The 25,958-nt window shown below is 44.5% G+C and overlaps 3 protein-coding genes across 4 annotated transcripts in view; 1 reads left to right on the forward strand and 2 right to left on the reverse strand.

The window, feature by feature from the left end:
* Positions 1–12,107, reverse strand: part of CCM2L (CCM2 like scaffold protein) — a 38,193-nt gene extending 26,086 nt beyond the window's left edge. Inside the window, exon 1 of the mRNA XM_077253053.1 lies at positions 11,979–12,107. Within this exon, the coding sequence (XP_077109168.1) occupies positions 11,979–11,996 (18 nt within the window). The 5' untranslated portion in view covers positions 11,997–12,107. The remainder of the gene's footprint in view (positions 1–11,978) is intronic.
* Positions 1–20,217, reverse strand: XKR7 (XK related 7). Of its 2 annotated transcripts, XR_013213474.1 has the most exons (4): positions 19,473–20,217; positions 11,979–12,178; positions 2,464–8,277; positions 1–168 (listed from the first exon to the last, which is right to left on the reverse strand). XR_013213474.1 is itself a non-coding variant. In XM_077253055.1 (3 exons), exons 1-3 carry the CDS (start codon positions 19,808–19,810, stop codon positions 7,325–7,327), a joined length of 1,491 nt encoding a protein of 496 aa, XP_077109170.1. In that variant the 5' UTR covers positions 19,811–20,217; the 3' UTR covers positions 1–7,324. The 2 variants fall into 2 exon arrangements, 1 of the variants encoding a protein (XP_077109170.1); XM_077253055.1 differs by having other exon boundaries at positions 1–8,277.
* The window catches only part of PDRG1 (p53 and DNA damage regulated 1), a 27,480-nt gene continuing 21,075 nt past the window's right edge, over positions 19,554–25,958 (forward strand). The window contains exon 1 of the mRNA XM_077253061.1: positions 19,554–19,672. The gene's annotated coding sequence lies outside the window, so the exon portion shown is untranslated. The remainder of the gene's footprint in view (positions 19,673–25,958) is intronic.

The raw sequence follows: 25,958 nt of genomic DNA on the forward strand, positions 1-25,958 counted from the left end.
TTACTGAAATTACGTTTATTTCATGTAGCACCAAATGAAAAATATACAAAAATTGGTGTTTACAAAAAAAGATTCCTAGAATCCTGATTTTTTTCCCCCAATGAAAGGGATTTTGTGCACGTTGGGGGTGGATCTGTGACAAGTCTGTGAGATACAGGACTCCAGGCACTGGAATAAACACAGGACATACAATCAGCAGCTTATAGTAAATGACGTGCACCCCAATCAGCGAGCCAACCAATCACAGGCCTACGTAAAGGTGGCATTTGTCAGTACAGGGAGCTTCATTGTACTTCAGAGTCATAAATGAGAGGATACATCGATGAGGTGCTCCATGTAAAGAGGAGTTCAGGCTATGTCCATTGCTTAACACACCAGGGATATTACAACTATACACCCTCCATCTCTGGGTAATAAACAGTCTGAAATCTCCAGTTACACTCTATGATATCAATGTGCTTATCTGCAATGTGCATACAATCAGCAGAAGCAACACCCAGGGCAGATCCCAAATAATCTCTACAAAAAAACTACTGCCCGAGTAGTAGGGGCATCAATGTACATGGCAACCAATAGTTAAAGGGCTATTCCAGTCAGATACAAAATTGTTTTTTTACCTACTTACCCCGATATTCTTGTATATTAAGGGCAGTATTATAATTATATTATTGTACATGGGGAGCAGTATTATAGTAGTTTTATTCTTGTACATAGGTGGCAGTATTATAGTAGTTATATTCTTGTACATAGGTGCAGTATTATAGTAGTTATATTATTGTACATGGGGAGCAGTATTATAGTAGTTTTATTCTTGTACATAGGTGGCAGTATTATAGTAGTTATATTCTTGTACATAGGGGCAGTATTATAGTAGTTATATTCTTGTACATTGGGTGCAGTATTATAGTAGTTATATTCTTTGTACATAGGGGGCAGTATTATAGTAGTTATATTCTCGTACATAGGGAGCAGTATTATAGTAGTTACATTCTTGTGTATAGGGAAGTATTATTGTAGTTATATGCTTGTATATAGGGGCAGTACTATAGTAGCTATATTCTCGTACATAGGGGCAGTATTATAGTAGTTATATGCTTGTATATAGGGGCAGTACTATAGTAGCTATATTCTCGTACATAGGGGCAGTATTGTAGTAGTTATATTCTTGTACATAGGTGGCAGTATTATAGTATTTATATTCTTGAACATAGGGCAGTATTATAGCAGTTACATTCTTTTACAAAGTAGCTATATCCTTGTACATAGGGGACAGTATTATAATAGTTATATTCTTGTCCATAGGGGCAGTATTACAGTAGTTACATGCTTGTACAAGGGGGCAGTGCTATAAAAATTCTATGTATCTGCACAGAGGGCAGTATTACAATAGTTGCAGTCTTATGGTAGTTATATTGTCGTACATCACTGGCGGTATTATAATAGTTATACATTTGTTCATAGAAAGAACAGATTACATTACTTAAGGGGGTTCTCTCAAGATAAGATAGGGTTCCAGAGCTCCTTTGATTCTGCAGAAACAAAGCTGCCTCGGTTTGCAGTATCAAAGAATGCTCGGTTTGGGCCAGCGGCTCAGCTGTGCCGCCATCTCAAACTGTTAATCATAAGGAGCACACCTTCCCCCTCTGCAAGCAAGAAGCCAGGAGGAAGAGGAACAGTGCGCTCCTGAAGAAAGAGTACACCTCTTCAATGCTGGTGTAGAAGAGCTCAGTTTGTCAGGACAATGGCTAAAAGTGGACATATAAAGTGACAACCACTTTTAGCAGCTGTCTGGTTACTCATTGCTGGGTAACAATGCACAAAAGGATGAATCTCCTACCAATGAAAATTAAATCATGTTTGTATCAAAGCCGACTGGAAGTGCCCTTTACGGTTATTAACAGTCGCCAAGAGATTTCAAGACAAAGGCACAAAACTGCAGCCAGGTCACTTTTATATGTCATAGAAATTAAGGGAGACTCTGGATATCTGCCACCATTTCTAATAGGGTCATTCACTTCAAAATTACATCATTATATTAAGACTCATCAATTGTAAGCACCGTTAGAACTCACCATATATACACATAAGATTCATATGAATAGATCAGACACAGGAGATGGGAAAGAGTCAATGATTATTATATATGAAGCGTCCATTACATTAGCAAACTTGACTAACGCACAGATCAGCTGGAGATTCAGCAGTCCCTCAGAGACTGTTCCTATGGAAAAGTGAACATGCGCCCCAACTCCAGGACTAAGACACAAATGATGTTGGGCAATAGGGTATACACCCAACTAAACCAATGTGTGCTGCCATCCATGACAAGGACCATAGTATGTGCCAATGGCAATACTTTCCCACCCACATTACACACAGACTTAATCTGGCAGGACAGAACCCCATACATTACTGGAATGCCAACTAAGCGGTCATGCGTAGGGTAAGGAAACCAACATTAACCTCGAAAGTCTTCTTCTGGATGTCCAGATCGGCAACTGAAATGTTCAATGTTCTGTATATTCTGTAATGACAAGGATACTTTGTTCCGGAAACAGCACCACATCTACTCGCAGGTTGTATGTGGCATTTCAGTTAAGCTCCCCTTACTTTAATGAAGCAGCACTGTTTCTGAAACAAAGCAGCCATGTTTTTCTAAGTTATTTTAATTGTATGAGGGTAAACATCAAGATAATGAGCAGCCAAGTATCTGGCACCTTACTAATGACGAAGAGCGATGATGTGGAGGTTCTTATAACAGTTGCTAGCTGTAAATGATCACAATTGGTAGCACGTACGATGGTTATTGCTCTGAGGAAAGTTGACATTGACCATAAAAAGTTGTGGGCTTTAAAGTTATGACATGTTTGGCTAACCTGTAGACTGGCATAGTCCTATGTCTACTGAGGAGCTGCAGGTACCTCAACTGATAGGGAAGGAGACCTCCACAAGATGATGTCCACCCATATTGGCACATTTGGGGATGCTGGAGCAGCACAAGCAACATGGCAACCAATTGATAGATGATTAGATGTGGAAGGTTAAGATGGGAAATCCCATGTGTGATTCCACTGCAACCTTCCATAAGAAGAAGACATGAGAGAGGATCTCCTGTTCCATTAAATTAATAATGAACTGGGTAACCAAAGTAGATGCCTGTAGACAAGTAAAAAGGCTTGAAGCCACCTCAGATAATAGACTACAAATGGAGAAGGTCCCAGATCTGTTGAAAACGTCAGTGACTCCTATGTCCAGGTGAATCGTGAACTTAATTTTGGGGTCATTAACCACGCAGGTCCAAATAGGGTGTTTAACATTTTTAGAGACAGGGTAGGCAAACATGGCTAGTAAGAGTGCATGTTTGAAGGGAACCTATAGATTCCTATACATAATGAGATCTACTGACTGGTGTTGTGAAGTGATTAGTTGGAGCTATAGATTTGGGTTGTTGATCTATGAAATGTATCTTTGGCCTAGACCCTTAGTTAACAGCCCTAAAATATTACGCAAATGTTTTTGTTTTTCTTTAGCCACTTGGGTATTGCTTTTCCTTATTGCTGATCTACTAACACACAAAGCACAAGTTCCTACCTGCAGAGTGTCGCTCCGAATGACGTCTCCCTTCAAAACATTGCATCAGATCGACAGAATTCCCGTAGAAATAGTATACGTTATTTAAGAAGATTATTGACACTGCCCCCCTTTCCTGTTCAAGGCCAAAGTATATAAAATGATGATTACGCTGAATAAATTGACACAGACTATGAACAGTCCACCTCTCCCAATATATAGGCTTTTTTAGTTTATAGATATGATACACAAGGATCCAGTCCGTGCCTCACAATCATGTGTGGTCCAGTCGTGAGCAAAACAACAGCATATTACACAGCACTGAAATGGCCACCACGTCATATCTGCTGAGGGGTATTTACAGGACAACTATACACATTACTTAATAGGACTACAACAAAATGGCTGCCTGGTTGTTACCAGCAACATATGAGAAAAGCAATGAAGACGCCACTGCTTAACATGAGTAAGTGTCTGAAGATGGTGAGCCAAATGATAAGTACAACTAATGGGAATACAATTCAGAATGGAGGAGGATGATGATGTCACTATATCATAGACACAGCTATGGAATCAGGCTCCTTCCACAGCAAAAATCTTTACTTCTAAGGGTTTCTGTTGTCAACTGTACAAATCTGTCTAGACTTCCCATAAGGAAAACAACTATGATTCATGCACATGAGGCTGTCAACATGTTCTTGGCTATGCAGCCTACTAGCCAGAATAAATGAAAGCATGTGTTCAATATTTAATGCTATTTTACATTTTTTGTATAGGAAAAAGATCTAAATAAATTGCAATACTTATCCTGTATCGATCCTCAGTTACATCTAGTATTATACTCCAGAGCTGCACTCCCTATTTTTCTGGTGGAATCACTGAGTGCATACATTACTTATCCTGTACTGATCCTGAGTTATAGCCTGTATTATACTCCAGAGCTGCACTCCCTATTCTTCTGGTGGAGTCACTGTGTACATACATTACTTATCCTGTACTGATCCTCAGTTACATCTAGTATTATACTCCAGAGCAGAACTCCCTATTCTTCTGGTGGAGTCACTGAGTACATACATTACTTATCATGTACTGAGTCTGGGTTACATAACGTATTATACTCCAGAGCTGCGCTCACTATTCTCCTGTTGGAGTCACTGTTTACATACAATACATTAGTTATCCTGTACTGATCCGGAGTTACATCCTGTATTATACTCCAGAGCTGCACTCACTATTCTGCTGGTGGAGTCACTGTGTACATACATTACTTACCCTGTACTGATCCTGAGTTACATCCTGTATTATACTCCAGAGCTCCACTCACTATTCTGCTGGTGAAGTCACTCTGTACATACATTACGCTACTTATCCTTCACCAATACTCAGCTACATATTGTATTATACTCCAGAGCTGAACGCACTATTTTTCTGGTGGAGTCACTGAGTACATACATTACTTATCCTGTACGGAGTCTGGGTTACATAACATATACTCCAGAGCTGCACTCACTATTCTCCTGGTGGAGTCAGTGTGTCCAAACATTAATAACATTACTTATTCGCTTCAGTCACATCCTTTATTATATTTCAAAGCTGCACTCACTATTCTGCTGGTGGAGTTACTGTACACAAACATTACATTACTTACGCCCTGTGCATTACAGTGAAGCAGTTAGGAGTGCAACTTCTCAAAAGCTTGCAGACTGCTTGTAATAAACTGAGAAATAGTGAGTGAAGCTCTGGAGCAAAATAATATAGAATCAGTACAGGATAAGTAATGTAATGTATGTACACAGTGATCCCACCAGCAGAATAGTGAGTGGGGCTCTGGAGTATAATACAGGATGTAACTCAGGATCAGTAATGTATGTACACAGTGATCCCATCAGCAGAATAGTGAGTGCAGCTCTGGAGTATAATACAGGATGTAATCAGGTTCAGTACAGGATAGGTAATGTATGTACACAGTGACTCCACCAGCAGAATAGTGAGTGCAGCTCTGGAGTATAATACAGGGTGTAGCTCAGGATCAGTACAGGATCAGTAATATAATGTATTTACAAAGTACCTTGGACATGAATTTATATAGAATATTGTGAGATTTTATTTAAAGTCACTGTGGACATGGGATCATGTGTGAGCAACATTATATAAAGTTTACAACATACTGTATATTGCAGTATATGAATGTGATGTAGATAACCATGATCCCATTGTGAGCTATACACAAAATCTGGGGATTATTAGCCAGTAGCAGAGATGGCACTGGGCAGAGTTGTAATGTGAAGCCAAGTCAAGATTTGTAACAGAGACCCACATCTACCATGTGCCATTATGATATTGGCATCTCCTTATGTCCTGGGGGGGATTTTGGACCCTTTAGGCACCAAGGATCATTTGCTACTGCTACCCCTGCACCCACCAGAGCTACTTCCCGTACGCTGGGGAATTGTATGATATGAAGCAGAGAAGCTGTAGAACTAGTATACCCGTATTGTCCAGCTATAGTCCATAAATTCCATTATTTGCCTCCTTTGTGGGATATGATATGAGAAGTCCATCATCACACACTTTACTTCTGCTGCAAACACAACAACATGGCGGCATTTGAAAACCCCATTACACTGTTTTCCCACTGAGACTAATATTTACCAATCTGCTGCCATGTGATCCCATACACCGGTGTGAGATGTGCCAGCATATGATGCTACTATACCGTATACATCGATATACCATGTGTGATGTGTGAGGGTGTGAATACATTAGGGACTAATGTGGAGTACATGGTGCCTGTGACTGTGCTATACTTTCAATGCCGATTATGAGATATTAAACAGTTCATCTAGTAATAAACTACAATTCCGACAAAAAGCCTAATGAGAGTTGTAGTTTCAAAACAGCTGAAGCACCAGAAGTTGCAAACCATTGGGTTTACGGGCTGATAATGCCCCTGTGCATTGTAGTTGTAGATAGGTAAGGCTCCCCATACTGAACAATCTGGAAGTCCAGCTCACGATATACAGGCTTTTGCACCATTATAGAAACACCACCATACACGCCACCACCATTATATACAATACAGGCAGTCATGTGCTCATAGTAGGTGTTACTCAAACTCGGCCAGCGTGATCTTTTTATTTATTTTTTTTACAGAACAGAGGTCTTTCCATATGACATCAAGTCCTACAGAACCATCCAAGGTACCACCTCTGCCCAGTCTTACCTCCACCCATCTCCCATGTCCTGATCAGGATCTACGCACAGGCCAGCTTCTTTTATTTTTTTACCTCAAACATCAGCCATACACTTCAGACCTTAGAGCAGATTTGGAAACCTGTGATATGGCATCTGCTATGGACTTGAAAGCCACCTAGGGGTCTTGCCAGTCAACTGCTTGCTCTTAAGAAATTGTTGACTGGCAAGTTCCTGCCCAGACTTCTAGGGAGAGCCTTCATTTGCCTATTTCTGCTCCAGATTCTCTTCTTACAACATACATACAATACACCAGAGAGTGTCTTCTGCTCACTGTGTGCACGTAAACCTTCAATACGACACCAAACATTTCACGGTGTGACCTAGAATATTGCAGGCTGCCAACCATAGCCACTAGTGGTCTGCACTTAAGGCCAACACTTCTGCCACCGGACCCATGCCAGTGTCTCTATTTTCCTCACCCTCCAAGACTTTGAAGAGCATCTCCCCAACATCAGGTGATCCCTCAGTCTCTCCTTCACCCTACATCTTGAGAAGAGGATCACACTGTGGTTTCATACTCCATAACTTCCTGTGAGGTCCCTAAAGTTCGGTACTGGACACGCGGTGTAGCTGGAGAAGTATATTCCAAGGCCAGAATAGTCTTCCGCAAGCGGCGGTCAATAAAATGGGCATCCCAGGCAGGATATTTCTTTCGTGGAAGATCAATACGTATGACAGGCCCTTGCGCTCGGGGAACACGTGTCACAGGGGTTGGTGGGACACTAGAACGGACTTGGAACACAGGAACACAACTATCCCTGTCACCAGGCACCATGTCCCGTTCTTGCTCTGTAGTCCGTGGCAGAGTACGAGGAAGGCTCTCCGTACCTTCCAATTCAGGTACCCTAGAAGTCTCAGGACCTTCTGTGAACACACAACTACTACTTGAAGGGCCAAACATTGGACCATTGGGATGCAGAAGACTGTAGTATATAAGCATGAAGAAGACACCAAGAGCAAAGCTGCAGAGGACCGAGCAAACAATAAGTAGAGCGTAGAAGTCACTGAGCATATAATCTGGCCGATAATAATACCACAGAGCAGTGAGGACTGCGTTCTCAGACAGCACAATGATATAGTAGGTGGTCATTCTACAGCGAGTCCGACCCTCACGAACATTGAACCAGCAGAAGATGTAGATGATCCCGAGGACCATGTTGTAGATGATCTCCTCCCAGCGAGACATGCAGAAGTCTGTCTCCCCTTGGATAATCCAAAAAGTCATGAGACACCAGTGAGTGACAATGAAGATACCAAAGTATAAGTGGAAGACAGAAGCAAACAGGGAGAAGGCCAAGGCTCGGGCAGCAATGGTGAAGAGATGCCACAGTATCTGCACCACGGCCCCTTTGTAGGACATGGGCATCTTATCGTCCCGGGAATCTCTTAGGACCTTTTGGTAAGAGGCAATCATCCAGGCAAGAGAAAGGAGAGAAGCAGTGGCAGAAAGACCTGAGAAAAGAGAGAGACAATGGAAAACAACAGAGAGGAATGAGAAGAGAAGACATAATCGAAATATAGAAGAACACCAACATTGTCCATAATACAAATGTAAGCAAACAAACTTCTGGGAAGGATGGATGACAACCAATAAGTCGCCACTAAACCTTTTCAGAACCCTGAAAGTGACTTACTCTACTAGTACTCGCTCTCTTTCCCACTGCTGGGTAAGCAAGCAGCTTTCAGGTTGTAGGAGTAAGAATATGTGAACACGGGGAGAACATACAAGTTCCATGCAGATGGTTCCAATAAAACATATGGCCCCAACCACCCTGCAGGTACACAGTGCCAGGGAAATTGTAGCATTTTTTAAAGAGAAAGGCTTATCTTAAAGTTCTAAAACCCACCGTCAAAAATATATGATCCTGTCTTCTAAGCAGTACGGTTGGCCATTTAGGTTACACGCCTTGAGAAAGTAAATAAATTTAGCATATGACGTAGGACCATAAAATCTTCATATATTAACATTAATATTGGTTATAATGATTATCTTAAGTTTATGACCACTGATGATATGATAATTGCATCAATGTTACCATCCAAGAGGAACTGAATTTTTTTTCCCAGTTGTCATCCTATTTGCATCCTTTTTTCTCATCCCTTCATTTTCACTGTAGCAGGTAGGCTGTCTGAACTTTTTTATCCACTGACGGTTAGCAAAGTATGAGTTAAAAATGGATGAAACACCGAAGTGCAAAGTCTGTTTTCCTAGTTTCATCCATTTTACACGAATCCTCAGACGTGAAAGAGGTTGTCACCCACCTGGAAAAACCTTTAAGGCTATGTGCACACGTTGCGGATTAGCCTTAGCAATTTCTGGTGCGGATTCTGCCTCTCCTGGCAGAAAAAACAGCTGCGGATTTGTCGCGTTTTTTGTGCGTTTTTGTTGCGGATTTGCTGTGTTTTTTACCCCTGCGGATTTCTATAATAGAATGGGTACAAAAACGTTGCAGATTCGCAAAAAAGTAGTGACATGCTACTTCTTTTAAACCGCAGCGTTTCCACAGCGAATTTTCCGCACCATTAGCACAGCGTTTTTTTTTTCTCATTGATTTACATTGTACTGTAAATCAATTGCGAATCTGCAGCGTTTCTGCGCCACAAAAAACGCTGCGGATCTGCAGAAAATCCGCAACGTGTGCACATACCCTAAAAATTAAGTAATCATTGGACCAGGCCGATTCTCACGTGTACCCTGCAGACAATCATTGTCTGGTATACCGAGTGTTCCCTTCCTTTGTCCGAACATTGGAAAGTAGTGACAGCGAAACAGTGGCTGTTGATTGGTTGAAGAGCTCATGTGGCATAACAATCTAATGTGAGTCCCGAGAGACCCGACGCAGACTTAGCTGCAACGACAACGGTACAGGAGGTAAGAATTCTTTTTTTTTTATGTTTTTAAGGGGGTCAATTTTATTTAAAAAGGTCATGTCTAGGAAGTGGAAAACCCCTTCATACAGACACGGACCTCTTCTAAAACAACTGCGTGTGTGGATGAATGGTACTCAATGGATCCATGTGGTGGCAAAGAAAAAAACAACAGAACTAGGACATGTCACTCGGATGTGTGAATGTAGCCTAAATATTGCCTCCTTTAGTTGCAGAACTTATTATAGGGTTCTAAACATCTGGAAGAAATGCGAGCACAAGGACTGCTCATTTAGATCCTTTTAGATTGCGGTTTCTTCATCACAGCAGTTGAACATAGGCTTGAGTGCTCAATGCCAGGTGTTTGCTGGGGAAATGTAAAGCCACCACAAATAGTCTTTGGAAAAGTGTAACATTCACTGGGGACATGAATTACATTTCACCATGTAGTAGTCTGGTGGAATATTCTGGATTTGGCAGATTTCAAAAGGACATCACCTACCCCAATGAGTGAGGCCAAGTATAGAGTCCAGTGGTGGAGGAACAATAATCTGCTGATGCTAGTCTTCATAATTTAAGCCCATTGTTTAGGAAAGCTCATGCTCCAGTAATGTTCAGGGATCACGCACTTTTGGCCATGTACTGTAGGTCAGTGATCAATCTTTCATGCATTATTTATTAATTCCACAAATTTATACAAGAAACAAACATCAGGACCAAGTGACAACCCATGGAGAACAAATAGGTCACAGTGAGGAGGGGTCATTGAGCGGCAGAGGACTTCCTGAGAAGATAGAGTCTCACTCCCCTCACCACCACCTCCATAGCTGCACCTCCAACTGGCTGCAGTGAATTATTGATTCCCAGACAATAAAAGGTCAGTTATGTAAGAGATCAGCGCCCGTCTACCGCTGCCATTGCTCATATCTGAATCCGCTGCACAATCAGTCAGGATCTTCTCCGGAAAATTCTCACTTAATTGCTAAGAGAACTACAAGGCTCAGCAGATGGATAAGTGCATAAGTCATGCGTTAGGGGCAAGTGCATAAATATCCCTACACATTACACCGAGGTGACTGTGCAGCGCCCCAGAGTTCTGGTCGTTGCAGTACTGTGGCTTCGCCGCTAAGGGGAGCCATGGTACGTTCGATGGCACCGAAGGAGTTCCTCCAATCAGGTATCACAGACACCAATATGTTTCACAGCTGGGCCTCCGGGGGGAGCTAAGGGTGCTATTCATTAGGCCACTCCCCACCATAGTGGGTAAACTGGGGGTCAGGCAGAAAGTTAGAGAGAACGCTGACGGGATTGAACGGAGCAACACCCTGTGGCAGGGGGTGTTGTGAAGGGAGAGACTGTAGGGTCTCTGCCAGGGGTGGGATCCTGGCAGAGGCTTGGCATTGAAAGAACGTAACGGGTCCGCGCAGGCTCCTGGAAGCGGCGGGACTCAAGGAAAGGACTAGAAGCGAGACAGATTGTGCTGAGTGAGAAACGAGATCAAGCAGAAGGAGAATACCAGCAGGGGTTGTGCTGAAAGAGGCAGCACCTTGCTGAGGCGCAATACCGGTGGCCGGAACGCCGAGGGAGTGGATTAGAATACAGCTTCAAGCCATACTCCAAACAGCGGCAGGACAGTCGGTCTCAGGCGGGCTGTCTACCACATATCACCTATGAAGTCTTGGGGGGCAATTGCGGGAGAGGGGCGTCTCTAGGGTCCCGGAAGAACTCCAGGCCTACCTGACAAACGGGTGCCATTCCAACCTGAATACAGGGAAGGGGTGGATTACAGAGGAACATCAAATCGAGTTGTGAGGGAACTTAAGAAACAGACACAACCGTTGTGGGGTTACTTTCCGTAAGCACAGCAGGGAAGGACTACAACACATAGCGCTAGAAGGAAGGCACAGATTTCCACCTGAGAGGAGAACTCTGGAGGTGCCATTGGACCGGCCGGACTTGCGCAGCCTGGTGAACCGTATTCTGGACTGAGGACTCAGAGATCTCCAGTAAAGAGGTAAAGAGACTGCAAACTGGTGTCCTCGTTATTTACCGCGACTTACACCCCACAACCGCACCGTTACATCGCTACCATTACTACCACCTATTTCACCGGACGTCCCCCACTGACGGACAGGGCCACGGACCGGGTCTAGCCACCGTGACAACCCCAGGACTGAGACCTAGAGACCCGGCTCCGGGTACCCCTCGGCCCTGCGGCGGTGTGGGGGCGCTCCAACTGCACGGAGCATGTTCTAGAGGACAGTAGATAAGAAAACCGCGCTCACCCTGTAAAGGCTCCACATGGCCTTGCTGCACCATGATGCAGAGCTGCAGCACCAGCTGGGGGGCGCTCTTTAGAAATGTCTCCAGCAGGCGCAGCATGCTGATATCAGCACTCTCAAACATCATCCGCCAGTAGAAATGGCGGCTCTGCTGCTCCGAATGCCAGCGGCTCTGCAGGCCCAGATACAGAGCTCGCAGGTACCTAACAAGAGAAAAGGGACACAGTGACCTGTATACTACATGTGATATACACTAATAGGACACACTGACTGTATATTATATGTGATATACACTAATAGTACACATTGACTGTATATTATATGTGATATACACTAATAGTACACATTGACTGTATATTATATGTGATATATACTAATAGTACACATTGACTGTATATTACATGTGGAATATACTAACAGTACACAGTAACTGTAAATCACATGTGGTATATAATAGTACACTGATTGTATATTACATGTGGAATATACCGTACTAACAGTACACAACTATATTACATATGGTATATGCTAACAGTACACAGTGACAGTATATTTCATGAGGCATATACTAACAGTACACAGTAACTGTGTATTACATATGGTATATACGAATAGTACCGTCACCTGTATATTACATGTGATCTATAGAAATAGTACACAGTGACTGTATATTACATGTGATATATACAAATAGTACCCAGTGACCTGCAATTTACATGTGGTATATGCTAACAGTACAGTCACCTGTGTATTACATGTGGTATATACCAACAGTACACAATGACTGTATATTACATGTGGTATATACTAACAGTACACAGTAACTGTATATTACATGTGATCTATGCAAATAGTACACAGTGACCTGTATACTACATGTGATATACACTAATAGTACACATTGACTGTATATTACATGTGGAATATACTAACAGTACACAGTAACTGTAAATCACAAGTGGTATATAATAGTACACAGTTATTGTATGTTACTTACGGTATATACAAACAGTACACAGCAACTGTATATTACATATAGTATATACTAACAGTACACAGCAACTGTATATTACATATGGTATATACTAACAGTACACAGTACTGTACACCATATGTAATATACAGCTACTAACAGTGCACAATGACTGTGTATTACATGTGGAATATACTAATAGTACACAGTAATTGTAAATGACATGTGGTATATATTAATAGTACACAGTGATTGTATATTACATACGGTATATACCAACAGTACACAGTGACTGTATATTACATATGGTAGCAACAGAAATCCCATATACATATTTCAGAAACAGGGGTAGCGACACAAATTGTCCGCAACCCCTGTTCAAACAACCTCAGCTCCAATAAACATCAGACAAAAATAGGAGAAAAAGGAGCAAACTGATTACATCCGGTAAAAATCTATAATTTAAAGCTGGGAGCGTCACTCTGTCCGAAGCCTTTATAGACTGCGCAAGCGCAGGCGCAGTCTGGACCCCACAGAGTGACGCTCCCAGGAGATCGCGGTGTGCGTAAGCACTGAACGCACACCGCGATCTCCAACGGAGAAGCAGGGACGAGCCAGGAGGGTGAGTATGCAATATTTACCTGTCCCGTTCCACCGATGCGAGCAGCTCCATCCTCTGCCTGTGACGTTCAGTTCAGAGGGCGCGATGACGCGCTTAATGCGCGCTGCCCTCTGACTGAACAGTCACAGCCAGAGGACCCGGAAGAAGGAGCGGCACGCAGCAGTGGAACGGGGGACAGGTAACTATAGCAAGTGCCGGGGGCCTGAGCTAGCGGCGACTCCAGCACCTGACCCCCACAGCGCGCCGGTGTCCCCGCCTGCTCAGGCCCCCAGCACTCGGCGCCACGCACAGCCGCCCGCACTCTCAGCACCGCCACGCACAGCCGCCCGCACTCTCAGCACCGCCACGCACAGCCGCCCGCACTCTCAGCACCGCCACGCACAGCCGCCCGCACTCTCAGCACCGCCACGCACAGCCGCCCGCACTCTCAGCACCGCCACGCACAGCCGCCCGCACTCTCAGCACCGCCACGCACAGCCGCCCGCACTCTCAGCACCGCCACGCACAGCCGCCCGCACTCAGCACCGCCACGCACAGCCGCCCGCACTCAGCACCGCCACGCACAGCCGCCCGCACTCAGCACCGCCACGCACAGCCGCCCGCACTCAGCACCGCCACGCACAGCCGCCCGCACTCAGCACCGCCACGCACAGCCGCCCGCACTCAGCACCGCCACGCACAGCCGCCCGCACTCAGCACCGCCACGCACAGCCGCCCGCACTCAGCACCGCCACGCACAGCCGCCCGCACTCAGCACCGCCACGCACAGCCGCCCGCACTCAGCACCGCCACGCACAGCCGCCCGCACTCAGCACCGCCACGCACAGCCGCCCGCACTCAGCACCGCCACGCACAGCCGCCTGCACTCAGCACCGCCGCACTCGGGCAGTAGAGCCGGAGAGAGACAGATCGGAGCAACATATGGCAGAATGGAAACAGGAATAGGCAGAATGGGTGCAGCACATTACAACAGAATGGGGGCACAGGATGGGAGCAGCACATGACAGAATGGGGGCGCACACATGACAGGATGGGGGTGCAGGATGGGAGCACATGACAGGATGGGGCGCAGGATGGGAGCACATGACAGGATGGGAGCAGCACATGACAGAATGGGGGCACAGGATGGGAGCAGCAGATGACAGAATGGAGGCACACACGACAGGATGGGGGTGTAGGATGGTGCAGCATATGACAGGATGGGGGCGCAGGATGGGAGCACATGACAGGATGGGGACTCAGGATGGAGCAGCACATAATAGGATGGGGGCGCAGGATGGAACAGCACATGACAGGATGGGGATGCAGGGCGGAGCAGCACATGACAGGATGGGGATGCAGGATGGAGCAGCACATGACAGGATGGGGGCGCGGGATGAAGCAGCACATGACAGGATGGGAGAGCAAGATGGGAGCAGCACATACCAGGATGGAGACCATATACCAATATAAATGCTCGCCACCCGGGCATAGAACGGGTTCAATAGCTAGTAGTCATATAACTTTATTAATTCGTAGAAAAGATAAAACATCTCAACAGTACATAAAGAGCCATAAACAATGCAGATTGCTATATACCCCACCCCCCACCTATCACCACCTCACATTGCACATAAGTCCCTGAAAAAATAACATAAAGGTCCAAAGACCATAATCCTGAGGGAGCAGTGCATCCAAAAGTGGACACCTGGAGGTCAGCATGCATCCATAAAGTGACTAAGGATAAAGTAACACCTGTCTATCTTTCATATAAAGTGCGGAAGTAACTACTCTTTTAAGAAAGCGGCCCCAAGTAGCCGCGAAACGTGCGTCGGGACCCTCCATCCGACCCCCCTTGTTCCCACTCATCTGCTGGTAAGCATTGCACCTTTTGCTAGTTACTTCCGCACTTTATATGAAAGATAGACAGGTGTTACTTTATCCTTAGTCACTTTATGGATGCATGCTGACCTCCAGGTGTTCACTTTTGGATGCACTGCTCCCTCAGGGTTATGGTCTTTGGACCTTTGTTATTTTTTCAGGGACTCATGTGCAATGTGAGGTGGTGGGGTATATAGCAATCTGCATTGTTTATGGCTCTTTATGTACTGTTGAGATGTTTTATCTTTTCTACAAATTAATAAAGTTATATGACTAATTTTACCGGATGTAATCAGTTTGCTCCTTTTTCTCCTATTTTTGTCTGATATTACATATGGTATATACTAACCGTACACAGTGACTGTATATTACATGTGGTATATACTAATAGTAGTCACCTGTATATTACATGTGATCTATACCAATAGTACACAGTGACCTGCATATTGCATGTGGTATATACAAAGAGTACACAGTGACTGTACATTACATGTGATATATACTAATAGTACCCAGTGACCTGTATATTACATGTGGCATATACTAATAGTACAGTCACCCCTATATTACATGTGATATATACCAATAGTACACAGTGACTGTACAATATATATGGTATAAGCTAACAGTGCACAATGACTATTACATGTGGAATATACTAATAGTACACAGTGACTGTATATTACATGTGGAATATACTAACAGTACACAGTGACAGTATATTTCATGAGGCATATACTAACAGTACACAGTAACTGTGTATTACATATGGTATATATACTAATAGTACCGTCACCTGTATATTACATGTGATCTATAGAAATAGTACACAGTGACTGTATATTACATGTGACATATACAAATAGTACCCAGTGCCCTGCAAATTACATGTGGTATATACTAACAGTACAGTCACCTGTGTATTACATGTGGTATATACCAACAGTACACAATGACTGTATATTACATGTGGTATATACTAACAGTACACAGTAACTGTATATTACATGTGATCTATACAAATAGTACACAATGACCTGCAAATTACATGAGGTATATACTAATAGTACAGTCACCTGTGTATTACATGTGGTATATACCAATAGTACACAGTGACTGTATATTACATGTGGTATATACTAATAGTACACAAAGACTGTATATTACATGCAACATATACTAATAGTACACAGTGACTGTATAGTACATGTGGTATATACTAACAGTACAGTGACTATATATAATCACATGTGATATATACTAATAGTACACAGTGACTGTACACTACATATGGTATAAGCTAACGGTGCACAATGACTGTGTAATACACGTGGAATATACTACTAGTAAGCAGTGTGTGTATTACATGTGGTATATACTAATAGTGCACAGTGACCTGTATATTACATGCGGTATATACTAATAGTACACAATGACCTGTATATTAGATGTGGTATATACTAACAGTACACAGTGACTGTATATTACATGTGATATACTAATAGTACACAGTGACTGTACATTACATATGGTATAAGCTAAAGGTGCACAATGAGTGTGCAATACATGTGGAATATACTAATAGTACGCAGTGACTGTGTATTACATTTGGTATATACTAACAATACACAGTGACTGTATATTACATGTGATATATACTAACAGTACAAAGTGACTCTATATTATATGTGGTACATACCAATAGTACAGTGACCTGTATATTACATGTGGTATATACTAAAAGTAGACAGTAACTGTTTATTACATATGGTATATACTAACAGTACACAGTGACTGTATATCACATATGGTATATACTAACACTACACATTGACTGTATATTACATGTGATATATACTAATAGTACACAGTAACTGTATACTACATGCGGTATATACTAATAATACAGTGACCTCTATATTACATGTGGTATATACCAATAATACACAGTGACTGTATATTATGTGTGATATATACTAATAATACACAGTGACCTGTATATTATATGTGGTAGATACTAATAGTACAGTCACCTGTATATTACACGTGGTATATAATACAGTGATTGTATAGTACATGTGGTATATACTGATGGCACACAGTGACCTGTATATTGCACCAGATGGTGATGTAGCAGAGTGGGTTGTGTGTTGTAGCAGCATACGGAGCATTGTGAATATCAATTATCCATAGCAACCAGCAATCATTATTACGCTCATATTTGCAGTTCCAGAAAAAACATAATGAACCCAATAATAATGGACATGTTGTAATCAGACAAGTCACCAGTAACAACCAGTATAAGAGACCAGCGACAGCACCCAGTATAACCAGTATGTGACCAGTGATGATCAGTGTACAAGTAACAACCAATATACGGTAAATGCCTCATGCACCCAGTTATCTCCATCATCAGAAATCCCCACAATGACTGGATATTCCCAGTGAGACCAGTGGTATCCAATCTGACCAGTGCAGCCCAGTGTAACCAGTAATACGGTACTTGCACCCACTAGTGACTGGTCATCCCAGTTATGATCTGTATCCAGAATAACCAATGGTTTTGATTGTAACCAGTGATACTCACAGGGATGACCCTCGTGAGACCAGTAATTCCCCCAGTGATGATCTTCATGAGACCAGTATATCCCCAGTGTGACCAGTGATGACCCGAGTGTGATGAGTAATTCTCCCAGTGTGACCAGTAATGCCCCTAGTGGAACCAGTAATTCTGGCAGTATGACCAATGAGGACACCAGTGACACTCAATATGACCAGTAGTTCTCCCAGTATGACAAGTGATTCCCAGTATGACCAGTGTTGATCCCAGTGTGACCAATGATGACCCCAGTGTGACTAGTGACGATCCCAGTATGACCCCAGTATGACCAATGATGACCCCAGTGTGACTAGTGACGATCCCAGTATGACTCCAGTATGACCAATGATGACCCCAGTGTGAGCAGTGACGATCCCAGTATGACTCCAGTGAGCTCCAGTGAGCTCCAGTATGACCCCAGTGTGACTAGTGACGATCCCAGTATGACTCCAGTATGACCAATGATGACCCCAGTGTGAGCAGTGACGATCCCAGTATGACTCCAGTGAGCTCCAGTGTGACCATTGATGACCCCAGTGTGACTAGTGACGATCCCAGTATGACTCCAGTATGACCTGTGGTGACCCCAGTGTGACTAGTGACGATCCCAGTATGACTCCAGTATGACCAATGATGACCCCAGTGTGACTAGTGACGATCCCAGTATGACTCCAGTATGACCAATGATGACCCCAGTGTGACTAGTGACGATCCCAGTATGACTCCAGTATGACCAATGATGACCCCAGTGTGACTAGTGACGATCCCAGTATGACTCCAGTATGAGCAGTGACGATCCCAGTATGACTCCAGTGAGCTCCAGTGAGCTCCAGTATGACCCCAGTGTGACTAGTGACGATCCCAGTATGACTCCAGTGAGCTCCAGTATGACCCCAGTGTGACTAGTGACGATCCCAGTATGACTCCAGTATGACCAATGATGACCCCAGTGTGAGCAGTGACGATCCCAGTATGACTCCAGTGAGCTCCAGTGTGACTAGTGACGATCCCAGTATGACTCCAGTATGACCAATGATGACCCCAGTGTGACTAGTGACGATCCCAGTATGACTCCAGTATGACCAATGATGACCCCAGTGTGACTAGTGACGATCCCAGTATGACTCCAGTATGACCAATGATGACCCCAGTGTGACTAGTGACGATCCCAGTATGACTCCAGTATGACCAATGATGACCCCAGTGTGACTAGTGACGATCCCAGTATGACTCCAGTATGACCAATGATGACCCCAGTGTGACTAGTGACGATCCCAGTATGACTCCAGTATGACCAATGATGACCCCAGTGTGAGCAGTGACGATCCCAGTATGACTCCAGTGAGCTCCAGTATGACCTGTGGTGACCCCAGTGTGACTAGTGACGATCCCAGTATGACTCCAGTATGACCTGTGGTGTGGTGACCCCAGTAACCCTCTCACCTCCACACCTGTCCGAGCTGCAGCAGGTGGATGGAGCCCTGCACGAACCAGGCGCAGAGGCGGCAGCAGGGGCGGGCGGCGGCCGGTGAGGAGCCCCTGTCGGTGACCGCCCAGCTGAAGCTCAGGCTCTGGGTGAGCAGGGAGGGCAGCAGCACCAGCAGCACCGTGGGCCAGAAGCAGTTGAGCCGGTGCCGCTGCAGGTAATCCGCCGCCAGCCACAGGTCCGATGCTCCGTCCGAGAAGAAGACGAGCAGGGCGGCCACCACCCACAGCCCGTCCCGGAGAGAGTAACGGGGGCACCGAGGAGCCACCCGGGTACCGTCCGACTCTGCCGCCATGATGGGAAGAGCCGACTTCCGGGGACACACCCGGAGCTGACTAAACCTCTACCGGAGGGCGACACATCCATCCACCGGAGGAGGGGGCATCACCACCGGCCACCAACCGGGCACTGCGGCCGGCAGCCAATGCTTCCCAGTGCAGGACGCGCGGGCTCCTCGGGGGGCGCCGGTGTAGGGGCAGCCGCCGTCATGTGACCGTTACACGGAATCCGAGAATTGCAACAATGTATCACAATGTATCTGTCTGTGGCCCCGCCCCCGGCATTAACCCCCTGCAGCCCTCCACCCAGTTATAACCCCGCCGTCCTTGTGTTCCGTAGGTGGCGCCCACATGTGGTAATCTGCCCGCACTGCCGCCCAGCCCCCTCATCACCCCGGGTAACGTGCGGACCGAGCCGCTGTCCGCGGTGCTGAGCTCAGTGCTGAGCCATGGCGGACCCTCCATGCACTGCCCCCAATACCACACGTGCCGGGGACATAGGGGGTTCAGTGACTACGGTAATATGGGGGCAAAATATACAGTAATAGCAAGGGGGGGCATTATACAGTAATATGGGGGCAAAATATACAGTAATATGGGGGCAAAATATACAGTAATAGCAAGGGGGGCATTATACAGTAATATGGGGGCAAAATATACAGTAATATGGGGGCAAAATATACAGTAATAGCAAGGGGGGCATTATACAGTAATATGGGGGCAAAATATACAGTAATATGGGGGCAAAATATACAGTAATAGCAAGGGGGGCATTATACAGTAATATGGGGGCAAAATATACAGTAATATGGGGGCAAAATATACAGTAATAGCAAGGGGGGCATTATACAGTAATATGGGGGCAAAATATACAGTAATATGGGGGCAAAATATACAGTAATAGCAAGGGGGGGCATTATACAGTAATATGGGGGCAAAATATACAGTAATATGGGGGCAAAATATACAGTAATAGCAAGGGGGCATTATACAGTAATATGGGGGCAAAATATACAGTAATATGGGGGCACATTATACACTAATATAGGGGCACAATATATATAGTAATATGGGGCAGACTATACAGTAATATAGGGGCAGAATATACAGTAATATGGGGGCAAAATATACACTAATATAGGGGCACAATATACAGTAATATAGGGGCACATTATACAGTAATATCGAGAGGGCATTATACAGTAATATGGGGGCAAAATATACAGTAATAGCAAGGGGGGGGCATTATACAGTAATATGGGGGCAAAATATACAGTAATATGGGGGCAAAATATACAGTAATAGCAAGGGGGGGGCATTATACAGTAATATGGGGGCACAATATACACTAATATGGGGGCAAAATATACTGTAATATAGGGGCACATTATACACTAATATAGGGGCACAATATACAGTAATATAGGGGGCACAATATACCGTAATATAGGGGGCACAATATACCGTAATATAGGGGGCACAATATACTGTAATATAGGGGGCACAATATACAGTATTAGAGTGGGCACATTATACACTATAGGGGCACAATATACAGTAATATAGGGGGCACATTATACAATATAGGGGCACAATATACTGTAATATAGGGGCACATTATACAATAATATAGGGGGCACAATATACTGTAATAGAGTGGGCACATTATACAGTAATATAGGGGGCACATTATACAATATAGGGGCACAATATACAGTAATATTGGAGCACATTATACAATAATATAGGGCGCACGTTATACAGTAATAGAGGGGATATAATATACAGTAATAGAGGGGGCACATTATACAGTAATATAGGGGACACATTATACAATATAGGTGACACAATATACAGTCATATAGGGGCACAATATACTGTAATATAGGGGGCACATTATACAATAATATAGGGGGCACATTATATAATAATATAGGGGGCACATTGTGCAATAATATAGGGGCACATTATACAGTAATATAGGGGGCACATTGTACAATAATATAGGGGGCACAATATACAGTAATATAGGGGGCACATTATACAATAATATAGGGGGCACATACAGTAATATAGGGGGCACATTACAATAATATAGGGGGCACATTATACAGTAATATAGGGGGCACAATATACAGTAACAATGGGGACACATTTTACAGTTATGTTGGGACAATGCTTGTACAGTAATGTTGGGGCACTCACTGTACAGTATTGTTGGGGGAAACACTGATTATAGGGTGTGACGGATCGCACAGGAGAAGGGATGTGTCAACTTCACTCACCTCTGGGAAGGGGAGAGAAGGACCCAGCAGGGATCGGCTCTCTGGTGCCACCACTTGCCCCAGGTCAGTCAGGAAACTGAACTGAGGGCAAAAAGTCGACAGAAAGGCTTCCCTTATAGGTACAAGTTATCGAGGCACTCCCAGTGAGGGGGGATATACATCACCAGGCTGGGGATATATATAAACCTCCCGGCCATCAGTGGGCTCCTCACTAACACAGTACGGTATGCTGTCACCAGTTCCTCGTTCGATATAAGCCCCGTCCGACAGTAGGCTTATATCGGGTCAGAAACCAACCCGGGTAGCGTATAATAACCAACGGAGCGTGCGGATGTGAGGATTCATGAATCGAGATAAAATAGCAGCCCAAGGTTAATTTTATATTTAAGGCGCACTAGAAAGATACAGGTATATATTTACAAAAGCAGATATACAGGTATACAGTCAGGCATGTAGTACAAGGGTAGAGTACAGATAGATTGCAATTACCCTGTTATGAGATATGTGACCTAAGGTAGGCGCTGATGGATCACAGGTCCAAATCTTTGTCACGTGATGCTCTGGCCGTGTCAGCTAATGGGCCTCCTGCCAGTAGAAAGACTGAGTCCAAAATGAGGAGCTGCCTATTATCCCTTAGACTGCCCCCTCCCACATTCGCACCCACCCCTGGGCTTGTGCTGCCTCTCTCCACATATCTGAGAGTATGGTTTTCTGTCCAGAACCGTGGATGCTCATAACTTTCCACCTGAGGGTCTAACTAAGACAGTGGCAGCACCACTGGGTTCTGCTGGATTTTATCTGTACAGGGTGACCAAATATGCTTACTGTATGTAATTTCTGGTAGCAATGCTTTATAATTCAATAACGCAGCGTTCTACCGGTGGCTGCAGGATACGGGCGTGTGGGGGAAGGATTGCCGATCCCGATTATGTGCTCGGCTTGGCTCAGAGGTATTGCATGCTGTTATTATAGGTCATTTTCCAGATTCAACATCTTAGGGTACCGTCACACAGTGCCATTTTCATCGCTACGACGGCACGATTCGTGACGTTGCAGCGTCGTATAAGTATCGCTCCAGCGTCGTATACTGCGGTCACACGTTGCAATACACAGCGCTGGAGCGATAATTTCATGACGTATTTGCGATGTAGAAGCCGTTGGTTACTGTGCGCACATCGTATACAACCTGTGTCACACAATGCAATCATGCCGCCACAGCGGGACACTAGACGACGAAAGAAAGTTTCAAACGATCTGCTACAACGTACGATTCTCAGCGGGGATCCGGATCGCAGTAGCCTGTCAGACACAGCGATATCGTAAATGCATCGCTGGAACGTCACGAATCGTGCCGTTGTAGCGATCAAAATTGCACTGTGTGACGGTACCCTTAGAGCCCTGTGCTGGTCTGGGCTCCCCCCGGATAGAGCTTCAAAGGCCTATTTGCATGGGCTAATTAAAGAAAAACATTGGTCTTCACTGTCCAAGGAAGTGCCTTTGCTGGATAATGAGGTCCCATTGAATAAGGTGTATTTGACTTCCCTTACGGCCTGGGGGAATGCCAAAGGTCGGGGCTGAGTTTGGAGTGAGTATCTTTGGCCCACTGCATCTGACAGGGAATTTCATCAGATATCAAAATGATATTAATTAGATATCATTTTCCCATATCTCACATAGGGGGAGACACTGTAATATAGTGGGAAATGTTGACTGTACAGTAATATTGAGGGGCACACTGACTGTACAGTAACATAGGGGGGCATATTATACAGAAACATAAGGGGGGCACATTTACGTCAATGTTGGGGTGGACAGTGCTTGTACAGTAATATCGGGGGACACACTGGTTATACACTAATATGGGGGAGACGCTGACAGTAATATTGGAGCATGTGGCCCATTGCTTTGTCTGGCTCCTCATTATTACTAGTCTGCTTTTCCTCACAACACAATGGAGGGAGTAAGATGATAATTACAGTCATTGTGCTGGGGTTGCAGGGAGCCACACACACAGGCCAATTACCGAATTACTGCTCCTTCCCTGATATTCCTGTGATGTCACACAAGCCCTCATTATGGAGGCGAGAGGCTGTCAGGGGAAGGTCTGGAGTGAACGTGTTATGTACAGCTTAATACATTCTACTGCTCCCTTTTATCAGCCATTTCAGGATGAGGGAGGCTCACCGACTTCTAGCACTAGCAGGGTAATAAGGTGAGCTGCTACTGTCATTCACACATACAGGTGCTTCTCACTAAATTTATTTCAGTTCTTCAGTACAAACAGTGAGACTCATCTATATATATATATATAATTATCTAAGGGGTACTTCCATTTGTTTGTCTGTCTGTCTGCAACTTCCCTAACAGAAATCCTGCGTCGCTGATTGCGACAGGCTTAGTCCGGCCACGAATTGGCCCCTCCCTACTTTCCTCCAGTCAGTGCCAGTGTGTCGCCCCATCCCGGACCAACTTTTTACTATTGATGCTGCCTATGCAGCATCAATAGTAAAAAGATATAATGTTAAAAATAATAAAAAAAATAAAAAATCATTCTATTCTCACCTTCCGTCGCCTCCGCAGCTTTCCCGCTCCTCCCGATACAGCCGGCAGCTTCTGTTCCCAGAGGTGCATTGCGAAATTACCCAGATGACTTAGCGGTCTCGCGAGACCGCTAAGTCATCTGGGTAATTTCGCAATGCATCACTGGGAACGGAAGCTGGCGGCAGCATCGCGCGCATCGGCACAGCTTTGCTGGACGCCGGAGGGTGAGTATATAACTATTTTTAATTTTTTTTTTTTTTTTACAGGGATATGGTGCCCACACTGCTATATACTATGTGGGCTGTGTTATATACTGCGTGGGCTGGGTTATATACTGCATGGGCTGTGCTATATACTACGTGGGCTGTGTTATATACTACATAGGCTGTGTTATATACTGCGTGGGCTGTGCTATATATTACGTGGGCTGTGTTATATACTGCGTAGGCTGTGCTATATATTACATGAGCTGTGTTATATACAACGTGGCTGCTATATACTACGTGGCTGCTATATACTACGTGGCTGTGCTATATACAGTTGTGGCCAAAAGTATTGACACCCCTGCAATTCTGTCAGATAATACTCAGTTTCTTCCTGAAAATGATTGCAAACACAAATTCTTTGGTATTATTATCTTCATTTAATTTGTCTTAAATGAAAAAACACAAAAAGAATTGTCCTAAAGCCAAATTGGATATAATTCCACACCAAACATAAAAAGGGGTGGACAAAAGTATTGGCACTGTTCGAAAAATCATGTGATGCTTCTCTAATTTGTGTAATTAACAGCACCTGTAACTTACCTGTGGCACCTAACAGGTGTTGGCAATAACTAAATCACACTTGCAGCCAGTTGACATGGATTAAAGTTGACTTAACCTCTGTCCTGTGTCCTTGTGTGTACCACATTGAGCATGGAGAAAAGAAAGAAGACCAAAGAACTGTCTGAGGACATGAAAAACCAAATTGTGAGGAAGCATGAGCAATCTCAAGGCTACGAGTCCATCTCCAAAGACCTGAATGTTCCTGTGTCTACCCTGCGCAGTGTCATCAAGAAGTTTAAAGCCCATGGCACTGTGGCTAACCTCCCTAGATGTGGACGGAAAAGAAAAATTGACAAGAGATTTCAACGCAAGATTGTGCGGATGTTGGATAAAGAACCTCGACTAACATCCAAACAAGTTCAAGCTGCCCTGCAGTCCAAGGGTACAACAGTGTCAACCCGCACTATCCGTCGGCGTCTGAATGAAAAGGGACTGTATGGTAGGAGACCCAGGAAGACCCCACTTCTTACCCCGAGACATAAAAAAGCCAGGCTGGAGTTTGCCAAAACTTA

This window comes from Ranitomeya variabilis, chromosome 4 (genome assembly GCF_051348905.1).
Source record: "Ranitomeya variabilis isolate aRanVar5 chromosome 4, aRanVar5.hap1, whole genome shotgun sequence".
Lineage (NCBI taxonomy): Eukaryota > Metazoa > Chordata > Amphibia > Anura > Dendrobatidae > Ranitomeya > Ranitomeya variabilis.